Raw genomic sequence first — 17237 nt, 5'->3', positions numbered from 1 at the left:
TGCACCTGCTTACATGTAGTCTGTTGTTTGTCTGGTCACTGTAAAATCTAGGCCCTGGTCTACACTAGGGAGTTATTTTGAAATAATAAGCGGAGCATCCACACTGCCAGGTCCATTATTTCAAAATAATAGGCTGATTATTCTGAAATCTGTACCCCTGCTTTCCTCAGGGAATAACGTTTATTTCAAAATGGTTATTTTGAAATAGCAGTAGTGTGGATGTTCTGCTGCTGCTATTTCGAAAAAGCTCCTCCACAGTGTAATTCGAAGTAATTACTCCCCAGTGCATCTTGGGGCTCTAAGTTGAGGTAGCATGTCCACAATAATGGAGCCTGCCTCTGACTAATTTCAAGGCTCTTCTGTAATGGGAACAAGCTATTTCAATTCTGTTATTTCGGGAGTTAATAATTCAAATTTCGTTATTTCAGAATAATTTCCTTGTGTAGACATGCCTTTGGGCATCATCTTTTTCAGAATTTAAGAAAATAATTTTTCAATTCCAACTGTATTAAGAAAGGATTTTTGTGCCTAGCGCTACCCTCTGGCTAAGAACTTGGACTTGGTCTCTCCACCTGGACTCTCTATTCTCAGGTGTGGCTTTATAAAGTAGTGACAGGGAAAGCAAGTTAGTCCAGTATCTTGTTTAACTTGCCCATTTAAATAGCTACCTTTCAAATGGCATGCTGTTTTCTGGCTGTCGTGCCTCTACATGATAAAAGTGTGTTGTTTCTCTAACAGACTGTATGAATTAAAGCGGTTGTGAAAGGTGCTCAACTGACAAACCCAGAAATGGAAGCCCTCTAACTACAGTTTAGGCAATACCTGTGCAGTAGCAGTGCAAACTTCCTCACTATAAGCCTTTAAGCCACGTTTTCATCCTTAGAATTCTGAGCTGGCGAGACAGCAGCATTACTTAGGCATTGGAAGAAGCTGCTCTAAGTTACAGCCAGAGAGAGCTGCTCTGAACTGCTGTAGTATTGTATACTCCAGCATGCTAGAACTAAGGGACCCCATGCACTGGGGAAATTCTCGCAGTGTTGGCTGAAGGACTTTTTCAGAACAAAGAGCAGCCATAGCAAGAGCAAAATCCCTCCTATGTAAAACACAGTATACCTTGTGCCCAAGTAGGTAAAGAAACAAGAACAAAGATAGTAGAACAATGGGGCAAAATACTAAGCTATATATCAGGGGTAGGCAATAAGTGGCATATGGGCCAGATGCAGGCCACCGAACACTTTGTTCACCCGTGCATCTGCAGACATGGATTGTGGTTCCCAGCCAATGGGAGCTACAAGAAGTGGCATCCTGGTTCAAGCCATTTCCCACAGCTCTCATTGGCCAAGAATGGTGAATCATGGCCCATAGGAGATGCAAACAGCCATACCTGTGGACACCACAGAGGTAAATAAAGTGTATGGCAACCAGCCAGTGATTAAACCCTGGTGAATTGCATTCAGCCTGGGAGCCACTTATTGCTCACCCATGGTATATATTAAGTCTCTATATTTGCACATTACAGGCAGTCCCCAAGGTACACGGATCTGACTTATGTCGGATCCGTACTTACGAACGGGGCTTTTCTCGCCCCGGAACTCGCGGGCGGTGGGACCACCCAGACGCGCAGTGGTCCTGCCACCGCATCCTCCGGGGTGAGAAAAGCTGCTCCGGGTGTCTCTGGTCTGCTGGGGGGGTCCCCAGCAGACCAGGGACACCCCGAGCAAAGCCACAGAGGCGGCAGGGTCCCGCGCCTCCAAGGCTTTGCTCCAGTTGTCCCTGGTCTGCTCGGGGGGTCCCTGGTCTGCTGGGAGGGGTCCCCAGCAGACCAGGGACACCCCGAGCAAAGCCACAGAGGCGGCGGGGTCTCGCGCCTCTGTGGCTTTGCTCTGGAGCAAAGCCTTGGAGGCGCAGGACCCCGCCGCCTCCGTGGCTTTGCTCCGGGTCTCCCTGGTCTGCTGGGGGGGGCGCAGCTACTGCGCCCCCCACCCCGGCAGGCCAGGCTTTTGTTGTGGACGCCTGGGGTAGAGCAGTTGGGGTGCTGCCGGGTTGGTCCTGGGGGTACCTACCTGGCAGCGCCCCAGCTGTTCTGTCCCAGGCTCCAGATTCAGCGGCTGTTGAAACTGATCAGTGGCTGCTTCCAGGAAGCTGGGGGCAGAGAAACTCTGCCTTGGGCTTCCTGTAGTCAGCCCCTGGTCAGTTTCAGCAACAGTGGCTGAATCTGGAGCCAGTTCCGAGTTACGTACAAATTCAACTTAAGAACAAACCTACAGTCCCTATCTTGTACGTAACCCGGGGACTGCCTGTATTTGTTTATATACTGTCTTTAAGACAGCCTGCAAATTCTGGCCCAGGAGCAGGGCCAGATTAACTCTTCTGGGGTCCCAGGACTGTTAGATTTTGTGGGAGCTCCCTAGGTTTTGGGGAGGGGCCAAAAATGAGGGGTTTATGGGGCTGTGGGTTGAGACAAGATGGTAGGTATGGGAGGGGATGAGGGCTCTAACTGGGCCTGCAGGCTCTGGGGTGAGGCTAGTGATGAGGCATTTGTAGTGTAGGGAGGGGTTCCAGAGTGGAGCCAAATGGTTTGGAGTGTGCGGGCAGGCTCAGGGCAGGAGATTGGGGTGAGAATGTGTATGGGATCTGGGTGAGAATTAGTGTGTAGGAAGAGGCTCAGCATTGAGGTGTGGGGTCCAGGAGCGAGCTAGGGTACTGGAGCAGGCTCAGACTTAGGGTTCTGGGTTGGAGTATGGGGTCTGGGAGGGAGTAAGAGTATGGGAAGGGGGTCAGGACTGAGGTGTGGGGCACTTACCTGGGGTAGCTCACCTTTGGTGTTGCTGGGGGGGGGGGGGGGACAGGTGACCCCATGCAGCTCACACTGTCCTACATTCATCTGCAGGCACCACCCCCTGCAGCTCCCATTGGCTGTGATTTCAAGCCAATAGGAGCTGTAGGGACAGAGCCTCCAGACAAGGACAGTGAGTGGACAGAGCTTCCCTCTGGCACTCGCAGTGACATGGCTCCAGCTGGGGGTGGGAAGAGCAGGAATGGCAGTGCACAGAGCTATTTGCCTCTTCCCCAAACCCCCGCTAGGAAGGGCTGGCTCAGAACACAGAGGCTTTTAGTGGCTACAGCCCAGAACTGGGGTGCAGGTACATACCCTAAAAAGGTAATGCTGGGGGTATCACAGGGTTGCTAAGTAAAGAAGTCTACTGTGTTAAAAGTATAAGATGAGAGAAAAAGTAATATGGGGCCTCTACAGGAGAAGTGATCATCCACTGTTTGTTTTCAGTGAATCTCTGTCTGAACACTGCAGTGCCCACCCAGCTCAGTAGCCTTGTTTAATCTTCACTTTTGCTGTTTCCAGGATATGATTTGTCCATTAACATTTCCCAGCTGTTCCTACATGAGAATTTACAGCTGCCGAGGTCTTGTTTCTTGTCATTTCCCTCCGATGCTGCACAATTTGATTATCCTCTGCAAAAAAATATCTTGGTATAACTGCAGCTCCCCTCCATTGCTTATGTTTTTAGAAATGCTAATCCCAAACTTTCCCAACTCCTAGGCTTCTAACATTTTAAGGCCTCCCCATGCTCTTGTATACAGGAAAAATCTGTGTAAAAGAACAGAAAATCCCTGGACATCAGCTCACCGATTTCTTTCAGTTTTCCCATTTAAGGGCAATATTCCTCACAGAAGAAGCCAGGGATTCTGTCCTTCAGAATTGAGTACATGAAGGAGGTGTCTTTATCTCTAGGGTTGTCAGTTTTGATTAGATGTATTCCTGGAGGTTTAATCGCATGATAGAACCTTTAATTTGGGATAATCCTGGAGGGGGCAGAACAACCCCACTTGCCTCTATATTGCTCTCTGCTGCCTTTAGCCCCAGCTACACTCAATGCCTCCTTCTCTGGAACTACCACCGGACTATAAAGATAGACTAAGGGAGGCATATGAAACTGGGGAAGCTATATGAGCACCTAAGATAGAGATATCAATAGATGTAGTGAAAATTCATGGTTATCACAAACCTAATGCTGGGAGCAGAGCAAGCAGCTGACAAGGACAGCGGCATATTCAGAATGCTGATGCATTCCCATAATCTACAGCAGGTGTAAGTGCTTTTGAGGGCCCTCATTAGCTGGCATAAGTTAGAGCAATATAGAGAGTGCCTGAACTTGTGTCAGACACTAAGGCAGCCCCAGGGGCAGGGGCAGGAATGTAAAGTTGACATGGTTCAGTAAGACGGAATGACTGGAGCAAAAATGTGCTCCTCTCTATTTCTAGACAATAAGGAGATTTGCCTCCACAGTAGAACTATTCCAAACATGCTTGACAGGGTTTTACTGACTAAAACTAAAATAGCAAAATGTGGAGCCAGCAGAGGGTGCGGGTGGTGAAATCTGGCCTATGGTATTTATGGATCATACAAGACAAGTCATGTGTTTTGTGGGGTTGGTGACATGGAGGAAGTGACTTCAGAACTTATGCTGCCTGCCAGATTTCACTTCTCCTATCAATGCTGCTGGCCACTGACTATTATTCGCTGGTGAACTTCAAATCCATTGAGGAAAGCAAGCCAGACTGATTCCTTACCTCTAGGTGGACATGAAGGCACAGCCCATAATAAAGGGCAGTGCACAGCTATAAGACTTTCTTCCATAAGGAAGCGCAATAAGCTCCTGGAGTTCCAGGCAGAGACCTTGTGTGCCAGCTGTGACCTCCCTTTATGGGATACAGCTTGCTCCTCCTGCATGGGTGGCCAGCTCTACTGGACAGTGCATGGATGATTGGAGTAATGGATCTCCATCCTCCCTGCCTTTGTGGCACAGAGCAGGAGGGAGGGAGCCGTCCCTATGCTACTGTACGTGCAGGAACTGTAATTCTGTCTCCTGTTACCAAACAAGCAAGCGATGGGCTTGTCACATCCTCTCTGCCCACTGTACTTGTACAAGGGCCAGGAGGAATCTGGTCTGATTTTAGGCATTGTTCCTAATGTAGTTTTAATATAATTCCATCCCATATCTACTGTAAGAGATGACTACATGTTGTGTATAAAGACTCTGGATTGATCACCCAGCTACACAGACACATGTGGAAATTCACATTTCACTACAAAACACAAGCCTCTACTTCTCCAGCTTATAATACAGCTTATTAGCTCAGCCAGCAGACAGAACTGCTTATACATAACATCCAGTCCATCATCCTCCCAGCTATGAGCAATGATTCACATGCAATCAAGCCAATGCGTGACTTATTTCTTTCATCTAATACAGCATTTGCCTCTGAATACATGCTAGAGGAGCTGAGTACTCAGGAATCGAAGCCAATACTGAGGCACTCCTCTCAATCAATCTGTGTCCAGAGACCTATAAACACACTAGGTAAAGCCCATTGGATTCGTGCTTAAGACGATCAGCTCCAAAAACAACAAACTCCCACTAGTTAGCTCAGGAACCAGTTTATCTTATCCAATACAGGAACACTGGGAGTCAATCACATTTTCAAATGAAGGATGTGATAAAGTGAGCTGGAAACATGGTAGAAATACAAAAGGAAGTATTAAATAAGCCAGCAGTTATAATTACAGGTTATGTTCTGAATGCTAGGCAACTGGTACTTTTCAAAGAGTCACTCTCCTCCTCAGCTTAAATGAGATACATAATAAACTCAGAGATCATACATTTCAATCCCACAAAGGAACAGGATTTTTTCATCCTACCTAGTGCTCTCCAAATAAGACAGAAAATGATGGTAAAGCAAATATAAGACCAGCTCCACTCATGGTTGTCTCCAATGGTAGAGACCCCAAGAAAGATGAAGATAAGGGTATCACTAACACTGCTCCACATCTTCAGAAAGTACTTGATTGTTGTGTGAGACTTCAAAGAAATGTTTGCCTCCACATAACGTTTCATGCCCATGGCACAAGCAATAATGCTAAGGAAAGAAAATAAAGCAATTAGACATGGTAGATAGGGTGGTTAGAGGAACACACTAGATAGACAAAAAATGTTTTATAGCCTTTCCAAGACAATGTAAGACTTGGTTTAGGGTACAGTGAAACTCACACTGAGTAGTAGTTTAATTCTCAAGTAATTCAATTGAAAATCAGTGAGACTACTCTATTTGATCAAGGGCATTTGTCTCTAGCGCTTAATTAATACATGCTAAAATATTACTTTTATTGTAAGCATATAGTGACACCTATAGTTAATATTACCCAATGCTTTCCATTATACGATCCTGTTTTCAGCTCCTTATAACTTTGCCAAACTTTAACCAATTAGGCTGAAAATTTCCATCCGGGGTGTCTGTCTCAGGCTGATGTTTTCTGCACAATTTCAGCAAAAAAGGTCCAGTTGTTTCTCAGAATGAGATTAGGGGAAATACATTCGTTTGCCCATGTTAAAGTAATCTTATAAATATTTTATTGAGAAGATCTAATACCTCTCCCTGGGCTACCTTATTTCTGGCATTTCCTACATTTTCAGTGTTTTACTTTGCAACTTGGCAACATTCTTTTAATGTAACATTTTAATATAATTATTAATATATGGAATATGTTCTATCTGTGACCTCTCCATCTTTCACTTCCTGTAATTTGTTTGTCACTAGCAGTGCAACACTAAGGCTATGTCTAGACTGCAGGCTTCTTTCGAAAGAGGCTCTTTTGAAAGCATCTTTCGAAAGAGCCTCTTTCGAAAGATCGCGTCTAGACTGCAGGCGGATCTTTCGAAAGAGCAATCCGCTTTTTCGAAAGAGAGCATCCAGCGAGTCTGGATGCTCTCTTTCGAGGAAGCCCTATTTACATTGAAGAACGCCTTCTTTCGAAAGAGGAACTTTCGAAAGAAGGCGTTCTTCCTCGTGAAACGAGGTTTACCGCCATCGAAAGAAAAGCCGCGTTCTTTCGAAATAATTTCGAAAGAACGCGGCTTGAGTCTGAACGCAGGGGAAGTTTTTTCGGGAAAAGGCTACTTTTCCCGAAAAAACCCCTGAGTCTGGACACAGCCTAACAGATTCTAATCAAGACTTAACTTCAATTTTTGGAATAAAAAACTCATCAATATTAGAAACATATTAGGCCCGTTAGATGATAACCAAATTAATGTCCCTGGTATAGGACTATTCCCTATACACAATACAAATTGCTCCTTGTAGTACCCATTGTTATTTGTATTACCATGGTGCTTCAGGGTCCCAGTTATGGCTCATGCCCCTCTGTTCTAGGCTCTGTAGAAGTACGTAACAAGGAGATAGTGCCTGGCCTGAAGAGCTGCAGTGCAAATGAAAGACCCAAGAAAATGCAGCAAACTGGTTGTAGGGAGCATAAGAAATGAGACAACACTGAAGAGACAGGAATTACAGAAGCAAATTCCAAATCAAAAGTAATTCAACTCACTCAATAGAGTTCACACAAGTATAAATTATACCAGAATCTGGCCTATAAAATGTTGATCCCTCAAAAGCAGAATAGCGAATTAAAAAAAAAAAATCTCGAGAGCTTTTCCAGTGTTTGAGTGTATATCATGTCTTTTTAAAACTCCACCCCATGCAGCCCAGGAAACCAGCTGTAACTCGCACATCTGTACGCCATGTAGGATCATGCATTCTCAGAGGGGCTGTGCTGAGAAGTAGCCTGTGATAAGGAGGACTGAGGAAAATGTCAAGCACAAAAATGTTCACCCAGATTCTACACTGTGCTATGAAGCTTTGGGAACTGTATTCTGGCCCTAAAAAACTGTCATAATCAGCCACAGGGAGATCACCCCAGTTTAGTGGGGCCTTCAGAATACAGAGACTTGAGGTAGCAGCTCATGTGCTGCTGGCATGAGGGGTTTGAAGAGGGCTTCTTCAAATCTGGCTGATCCATGGCTTCTGTGTCAGACTCTCGGGGCAATGGACAGACAGCACAGCACCCAAGAAGCCTGTTCTAAGCAGCACCAGAGACAGCCCGGTATGGGGGAAGCACATTACATCCCCATCTCCAGCCTGAATAGAACTCTACACTCTTTGGCCACAGCTGTGTTGCTGATCCTGTGAATCAGCTGAAGAACTACAAAGAGCTCAGCTCATACCAAAGAAATCTTACTGACCATGCCCTCTAGGCTGTGGGATGAACACAGAGCAGGACTTCAACTGGGCCACCGTGCTCATGAGGAAATTAGAGATTGTCATTGCAGCAGTAACATTTTACCTCTTCCTGTACTGTTCTTACAAGGTTGTTTAAGAAGTGTGAATCACCAATTAAAAACTTTTACCCTTTAATTGTTCATAGATAATTGGTTCTCTAAACTACAGATACATGTGGGTTGCCTAATTCATCAGCTTTTCAAATCAATATAATTTCAACCTAGTGAACTCAGAAGGTCAAAGCAATTGAGGTTTTAAAGCGGGGGCTAATATTACTTGGGCAGAAACATTTTGTACTAAAGGTTGACGTACTGAATGCAAGACAAATATCAGTTTCTTAATTCTGGTCACTAGTGCTCGTTTGGCAACAACTCTCAGAAGCAAAGGGCCTGGTTTTCTTCTAATCTATATCAGTGTAACTCCTCTGAAGCTGTTAGCATTCCACTGAGATAAATCGGTGTGATCTACATAGGATCTAAGGGCATGTCTACCCTAGGAAATTATGTCAAAATAACTAAATTTGAAATAATAACTCCCAAAATAACAAAATCGAAATAGTTTGTCGCCATTAGGGGGAGCCTCGAAATTATTCTGAGGCAGGCTCCATTATTGTGAACGTGCTACTTCAACTTAGTGCCCCAAGAAGCACTGGGGAGTAATTACTTCGAATTACTCTGGAGAGGAGTTATTTCAAAATAGCAGCAGCAGAGCGTCCACACTAAGGCTATGTCTAGTCTACATCCCTCTCTAGACAGAGGAATGAAAATGAGGCACTTCAAAAGTGCCCAATTCTCTTGTCACCAGCCTCCACCCTCCACTTCTACCAGTAAAAAACCATTAATTACAACACAGTTATTCCTGTTTTATGTTACTATTAGCAAGGGCAGAATGAAGCTCATTTTCTTGTGACCTTTCCTCCTCTCCCCCCTCCGCCCCCCATCCACCGCTGGCTCAGCAACAGGTAATTAACAAACCCTGATAGACCCAGCTGTGTAGATATTTACAGAGCAAAACAATAAAGTTAAACTACAACAGCCATGTTTATTTCAAAACACCAAAAATACTGTATGGGCAAAATATTTTCAGGATCCTAACCTGGTATCACAGGCACGAGCATAATACAAAAAATGTGCTTGACCATATCTTTTTGAAAGGGTAGTTGAAAAGGCTTAGAGAACACAAATGAGCCTTAAGGCATCTTTATACTTCTGATAGTTAATTCTTAAAGTATAACATTATTGGTAATCACATTTTCTTATGACAAGAATTAGTTGTCCAAGCAATCATGTTGATCCAGAAAAGAAAAGAAAATGGGCTCCATAATGGGTCCAGAACACTGTGACAGAAGAAAGCGCCATTAAGATTGAATGTCTTCTCTTTTCAGGCTGATTATTCAGCATATTTATTTCACTGTTCAGTCACATGATACTAAAACAGAGCCTTAGTTTACCTTTTCTCATGAACTATAATTTTTTAACAATACTGAAATATTGCTTTGTACTGGCCATTCTAGGAAACAAATGTCTGCAAAGTATAGATGATTCCTCTTTATATAAATCATAGTATCATTGGGTACGTCTAAACTACATGGCTCCGTCGATGGAGCCATGTAGATTTGTTTTTTTGGCAAAGGGAAATGAAGCCGCGATTTAAATAATCGCGGCTTCATTTACATTTACATGGCTGCCGCGCTGAGCCGACAAACAGCTGATCAGCTGTTTGTTGGCTCAGCGCGCTAGTCTGGATGCTACCCTGTTGAAATGAAAGCCTTTTATCGACATCCCCGGTAAACCTCATCCTACGAGGCATAACGGGGATGTCGATAAAAGGCTTTCAGGTCGGCGCGGGAGCGTCCAGACTAGCGTGCTGAGCCGGCACACAGCTTATCAGCTGTTTGTCGGCTCAGTGCTGCAGCCATGTAAATTTAAATGAAGCTGCGATTATTTAAATCGCGGCTTCATTTCCCTTTGCCTACAACACTCATCTACATGGCTCCATCGATGGAGCCATTTAGTCTAGACACAGCCATTGATTTCAAAACAAATCATCCAGATTCTGCTGTATTATTTAGTAGGTGGATGTTTAATGTTTCATTTTCTTCTTATCAGTATAATCATTATTGGAGTTGTCTATAAGGCGAATATCTCTGAAATCTAGTTGCACTTTACAGTCACTAGGGAAATATTAAATATCTTTGCTTTTGTGACTGTCCACACTAGATGGCTCTGTTTCTTGAGTCAGGTTCAGAGACAGCAGATTGCAAACATTTCCAGGCAGATGGACTAGATGACCTCACACAGCATTTTCCATCAATAAGGAGTTTGATTCTGATAAGATAAGATCTCTTTGTCCATTAGAAATAATAGGTCCAGTTTTGCATTTCTTCCTCAGACACAGACACTGATGTCAATGGGAGTTTTGGTATCTTATTCAAGATTGAAGGATTTAGCCCATAGTTAATTATGTTCTTAAAGGCTAAAGTCAGATTCTTAAAATTAAAAACTAGTATCTCTCAATTACTACTTAAGGCTGTACTTAAAGACCCTAGATAGTTAGCTGCCTTTTGAAACCTGTAAAGGAGTTTTGTAAAGGTGTCTCCATTCCTAATATGAATCAGTCTCTTGAATCTTTTGTTAGACTGATACTGAAACTAATGTACAGAAGTGTTTTTGCAATATTTAAACAAAAATAATTTCTGGGTTTTATAAATTGTTGTTAAAGGAGTCACATATTTTAACTCTAGTTCAGACATCAATATTTTGCATTTATCTTCTTGGCTATCAACCTCCAGTATTTCCAGACACATAATGTAGATACAGATAGCTCAACAAATGCCATGTTCCTCCTGAACAGCCTTATGACCTTTCAATATTGCCACTTCTCCATGCACTTTCAGTTATGGAAAAGATCATCTATTTCTATATGGTCAAATGCCTTTTCCACATCTAGAGAAGGTTTCTTCAGTGCCCCCTGCATTGGGATGATCAACTGCAAGTTGAACAACATGCATATATTTATCCTTCAGTTTTCCACTGACAGTCTCAGTGCTGCCAATCCCAAGCATTCAAAACTCACTAATTAAGCCCCCATATTCAAGAAATAGTCTTAAAAATCATTAGATTTTTTTAAATAAGAAATCTGGGGTTCTTTTATTTGGTTTCTGGTTTTTAGGGTTCATGCTTTCAAGATTTACCTACAATCATGGGGATCAGAAACATACTTTTTTTAAATAGCAACTAAGATTGACTCCAGGTGCTGGATGTTTAAAAAAAATCCATTGAATGCCAAGAGACTTATAATGAAATCACAACAGTTGGCAGGTACTTCCACTCATCAGGCTACCTGAGTGGAAGTACCTGCCAAAAAGCCCTAGCTAGGTCAGTATACACTACAATTTCAAACAGACAATCATTTGTTTATACAGCTCTGTAAACTAAACACTGAAATGTAAGTACAATATTTATACTCCAATTGATTTATTTTATAACTATATGTTAAAAATGAGAAAGTAAGTATTTTTTTCAGTAATAGTGTTCTGTGACACTTTGGTATTTTTATGTCAGATTTTGTAAGTTTTTAAGTAAGGTGAATCTTGGTAGTACACAAAACAAATCAGACTTTTGAAAGAGGTACAGTTGTCTGGAAAGTTTGAGAGTCACTGGTCTACATAAACAACTTAATGCACAGCATGATAGTGCCCTAAAGAAATCAAACCCCCAAAGTGCATCATCCCACCACATAGCCACGCCCATAGTTGCACTCATCCTAGGTCATAAGCAGCAGAGCTGACAGCCTCCTCAGGTCCCTGGGCAGTGGGGGGGGGGGGCAGCTCCAATCTCCTGGAAGGGTCAGGGCTAAAGACAGAAGGGACAGGGCTGAGGACTAACCAGAGCACTATGTGCACAGCCTATCACTCCAGTGGCAATTTAAAGGGCCTGGGGCTCCGGCCGCCACTGCTATCTCAGCCCCATACCCCATTTGAATTGCCTGGCCCCAGGGCAATTGCCACCTCTCCTCCCCACCCCAGTCAGAGGACCTGGCTACCAGCTAGCCTTTGCACTCAGTTATGCCACTGAAATCAGGCATAATTTCACTGAGAATGATTCTGAATTTACATCAGTTTAGCTGAGAAATGAATCTGGCCCCTGACATCAAGGTCAGAGTGTGTGTGTGCATGTGCATGTATGTGCACACGAGCGCGCCTGTCTGTCTGTTCATCCATCTGAAGTCAAACTGGTAAGGAGTCATCACACACATTGACACTTCATAATCTAAATGCAGGGGAAACTGGTGATCACAGATACCACTGTGTGGCATCAGTTGGCAAATGTGTTTTGTGATACTTACAGGATGTGAAAGCTTATCTGTGAATTGAGTTGATCTAGAAAAACTACACCAAAACGCAAGGAACCAAATCTTGCCCTGGATAGACTAGGTCACTCTAGGAGAAGAAGATGGTGGTGAGAAATGATCCAGTCACCTGTGCAATAATAGCGCAAGATACCAAACACTCAGTGGAGTGCTATAGGACTGGCTATTGTGCATTCAAGCTCTAAGGGCTGTAGCTCAATGGGCTGCTGGCCAGAGAGGCAGCTAGGTCTTCACCAGGTACCACATATGCTAGAGTGCACACAAAGTGGAGGAAGATGTGCAGTCAGAGAAGCAGTATGCAACCTACCACATAGTCATCCCAATCACCATGAGCAATCCTGCCTTCCTAATCATACCATCAAAAAACAAAGGCAGGGTATAGACCTAAATAAGCTATTCAGTAGGGATGGGCAAATCACTGGGGATCGAGTTAGAATGGATTCTAGCCCAAAACTTAGATCAAATCTAAATTTTGCTGATTTCCAAAGAGTCAAATCAACTATTTAGTGTACATCTTCACATCCTGGTATTGATTGGGACTCAAATTAGAAGTAACAAAATACAGCAAGAAAGCCTGTTCTGACTTGACCAAAACTCAAAGCATCAGAAGTCTCACACATATTCACCATGCAAATTTTCCAGACCCAAGACACTAAACCAAGCTTGAATAAACATCCAGACATTTCGATGCCTAACTGAACTGATGAATCTTTTGACATATGTCCAGAAATATTTATGACTTCCAGTTTAAAAATACACAAGTTGTTCCACTCTCTACACCCTGAAACTTTTTGTTTTAACTTAAGTCCTCTAGCATTTCAACTCATTTAAAGTCAGATGCCATCTGTTCTGTGGGACACTGCTAAGGTCTTTTCTTTATCTTTCAAATCCTCAGATAATGTGAGCGCATTTGAATGCATATCACCATTTATGTGTAACTATATAACAGGGCTCATGATACCATCTACATGTTTTGTTAGTCTTTAAGTTGCTACTAGACTATTTGTTGGTTTTTAAGTTTTTACATGCAGTATAGTTATCGCCCAGAACTATTTCAAAGCCTTTTCCATGTTTTTGTTTTGCTTGGTACATAGATGCTTATCATGCATCTCAGACTAAGCAATGCTGATGTAACCCTGACTGACTGTTTGGAATATAGCCAAAAGCATTAATTGCATGAATAAGGAAACCTATGTGTATACTTACGCTACAATACCAGAGAGATGAAACATTTCTGCAGTGAGATAGGATAGGTAACTGTACAGGAAGACAAAGAGGGGTTCAATTACACGGATATTCTTGGTAAATCGTGTGGTAAAGGCAGCAATCATCCCGAATAAAAGGCCTACCAATACCCCTCCTATTCCAACCACAAAAAATTTCCCAATTCCTGCAAATACATCCACGGTTTTGATTGTTGACATTTCACAAAAGGATCTAAACAGCTTGTACAGCACCTAAAGGGAGATGGGGACAAAAGGAAAAAGAGAAAAAAACAAACATTAGCTAGAGATGACAGCAGACAATGAAATATCATTTCACCACTTGTGCCTATATGGTGAAATACTTCTCTAGTTTTGTGACAATGACAGCCTGTTTTTTTACCAATAGGTTTTGCCTCATAAGTACACAAATACCCAATGAAAACAAAACAACTTCTTGTATCAACATCAATGGGCTTTGACACAGAGCCTGAATAATCCTGAAGTGCGGCACTTTGCAGGATGTTGGACTTAAATATTTTCCTATAAGTTCTGGCTGGTGATTAAAATGGACAATTTCATGCTATTCTACAATCCAAATTTGATGTAGATTTTTTTATTCTCCCTCCCTGATTTTTTATTCTCCCTCTTCTTTACAGGGAAGATAAATTGTTGAGAAATGGACCTGAAATTTGTGTTTTCCTATAATTCTTCTATATAAACGAGAACAGTATGTAGTATAAAAGATACTGTGATAGGCAATGCCTGACTCCAGCTGCAGAATCTTATTTTGAACCCACCAGAAGAAATTGATATTACTGAGTCAGCATACTAGGTCCAATCCTCAATGCCCAAACCTCACACGAAACAAAAGACTGGGCACCTTAGAAATATTAGAGACACTTTAGATAAACTTTATTTATTTATTACAATAATTTATTGAGTGCTGATAGTCTGCTCAGCATTGTACAAACTAGGGATGAAATAATGTAGTCTATTAACTGATTAACCGATAAGCAAAAGTTTATAGGTTAATGCTACAGCCACACTCATTTCCCTCTCCTCCCCTCCCCCCACCACCAATAAATTTTTTAGCAGTCTGGCCACCAGCCCAGCTCAGTCCTAGCTTGCACTAGATCTGGGAGTTCAGACATGCCCTCTAGACAGGGGCTGATGGCACCCCACGCTGCTGCCTCTCTATCTGAGGCAACAGCACAGGGCGACAGGCAGCCAGTCCGTGAGGGGAGCTGGTTTTTAAACTGGCTCCCCTTGCAGACCAGCTCCCTCCTGGCATCCCACGTTGCTGCCTCTGATACAGAGGCAGCAGTGTGGAGTGGAAGGGGGATCCTTGGGAGGGGGGCCAGAGCACACTGGCTGCTGGCTCCACCACCAGGGACTATAGACTAGTCAAATAACCGATAAGAATTCATGAGGTTACTTGACTATTCAGTTAACTGATATTTAACATTCCTAGTGTAAACTACACATATTGGACATTTCCCCTCTCACAGATCTCACTATTCCAGGGCTCAACTGTGCAATCTTTACCCACCCTGGTGAACACTGAAATCAGTGGGACTGCTCTTGTGTAATAGCTCATCACCGTTTAAATGCGCACTGTTATGTGAACCCTCTGTGCTTTCCCGGGATCCGTCAGCAGATCTCTTCCAGCCTCAGGGCTCCCCTGCTGCACCCCCTCTCCTCTGCTGCCAGGGCTCCATGGCTTTGGGGCCGCCAGGGCTCTGCTGCCCCAGAGCCATTGAGGCTCCATCACCTTAGGGATGCAGGGGCCACTGCTTCAGCTCCACTCCCTGCCGCTTGGCTCCTAGAGCTCTGTGGTCCAGGGGCTCTCTGGTCCAGCACCCTCCATGGTTCTGCTGGACCAAAGAGTACCAGACCACAGAGGATTGGGGTTTAGTTCACAGCAGAAAAAAAATGAGAAAGGTGAATTCTAAAACATACCTGTTCCTATTATGACACTGCAGCAAGTGACAATAACAATACTTTAAACAATTATAGGGCCTGCAAGGTGCTGAGCTGGCTCCAAAGAACACTTCATAGATCCACAGTTTTTAAGGCCTGAGGGACCATTACGACTACAGTCTGACCTCCTGCATAATACATCTCTGAGATGGGCTGATTTCAATGGGAGCTGAGGCCACTCAGCACCAGATTTATGTTTTCTTATGTCACCAATAATTACAGCAACAGTATATTTTTGCTTCAGTTCTTTCAATATAGTTTGTTGACTGGAAAGATCCCACTTGCAAAATCTAATTCCCATATTGATTATATTTCTGAAACAAAACCTGTTAGGCTTCTCCGCAAATTTTTTTTTTCTCTCATATCTTTAGTGTCTTCAAGTGTCTATATTAACTGGAGGAGGAAGTTACTGAGAAAAGATTGTAAATATTATATTGTTAATTGTGTGTTTAGAACTGATCCTATTCTATAACCCTTTGCACTGCAGACAGTTAATGAGAAATCTCTATAAAAATCAATGGGCCACATTCCATGGACCTTTTCTACACTAAAAAAACGTACACTACTCTAATCATGACTGCTTCCCTATAAGGTAGAGAAGTGCTATTGTCCCCATTATACAGCTGGGGAGCTAAGGAACAGCAAGTTAAGGGACTTGCCCAAAATCATACAGGAAGTCTTTGACAGGACAGGGAATTTAATGAGGGTTTCTTGAGTCCCAGACTAGCACTAGGGACCATCCTTCCTCTATGCACTAAATACAAACCTAAGGAATAGTACTTACAACTGAGACAGCATCATTTAGGAGCGATTCTCCAAAAACCAAAATGTGAAGCTTTTCATTGACATGTATCTCTTCAAACACAGATAACACCGCTACGGGATCCACTGCAGCAATCAGACTGCCAAACAAGAGATTATGGAGCAACGATATATCTTGCAGGTGAAAGGATTTCACTTGGCATATCCCATACAGTGAGAAGCCAATCCCAAACACATTCCATATAGTTCCCACTACTGCATACAGAAGAATAGTCCCAATGTTCTCAAAAAAGGGACGGCTGGGCATAAAATAACCTGCATCAAGGACTATAGGTGGCAGTAAATAAAGAAAGAAGATATCGCTGTCCATGACCGGTGGGGACTTGTCATTTAAGCCATAGATGATTCCTCCCATGATGAGTCCCACAAATATCAATAAGCAGCTTTCAGGCACAACCGACGGCAGCTTGTTATACAGATGAAATGCTGGTGAAGGATAGAGAGATGACATCATTATCCAGAATCAACATAATACGCTGATATAATCATTTCATTACATTTTTCTAAAATACAAAAGAGAAATCAATCCACTTTGTAACTTTTTAGCAGCAGGTATTGTGGGGTGCGAACAGATGCTGTTAATAATAATAAATGATAATAATAATTTTCCAGGTGAAAAGTTACAGACTTAATACCAGTAGGAATCTTTAGGTGAGCATGAAGTAAATTTTTAAAATGCTTTAAATGTTGGTAAAATGCGAAGTTGATGAATAAATAGCATGCTTTAAAAAA

The 17237-nt window shown here is 42.9% G+C and overlaps 1 protein-coding gene across 1 annotated transcript in view; it reads right to left on the bottom strand.

Moving 5' to 3' along the window:
• LOC102454649 (sodium/hydrogen exchanger 2-like) overlaps window positions 1–17237 on the bottom strand; it is a 67654-nt gene that overhangs the window by 47498 nt on the left and 2919 nt on the right. The window contains exons 2-4 of the mRNA XM_025188353.3: window positions 16468–16931; window positions 13705–13955; window positions 5717–5934 (exon numbers count right to left, since the gene is read on the bottom strand). Of these exons, the coding sequence (XP_025044138.3) occupies window positions 5717–5934; window positions 13705–13955; window positions 16468–16931 (933 nt within the window). The remainder of the gene's footprint in view (window positions 1–5716; window positions 5935–13704; window positions 13956–16467; window positions 16932–17237) is intronic.

The sequence above is a fragment of the Pelodiscus sinensis genome, chromosome 13, assembly GCF_052426305.1.
Source record: "Pelodiscus sinensis isolate ZL-2025 chromosome 13, ASM5242630v1, whole genome shotgun sequence".
Taxonomy (NCBI): Eukaryota; Metazoa; Chordata; order Testudines; family Trionychidae; genus Pelodiscus; species Pelodiscus sinensis.
This window is presented reverse-complemented; position numbering and strand designations above follow the sequence as displayed.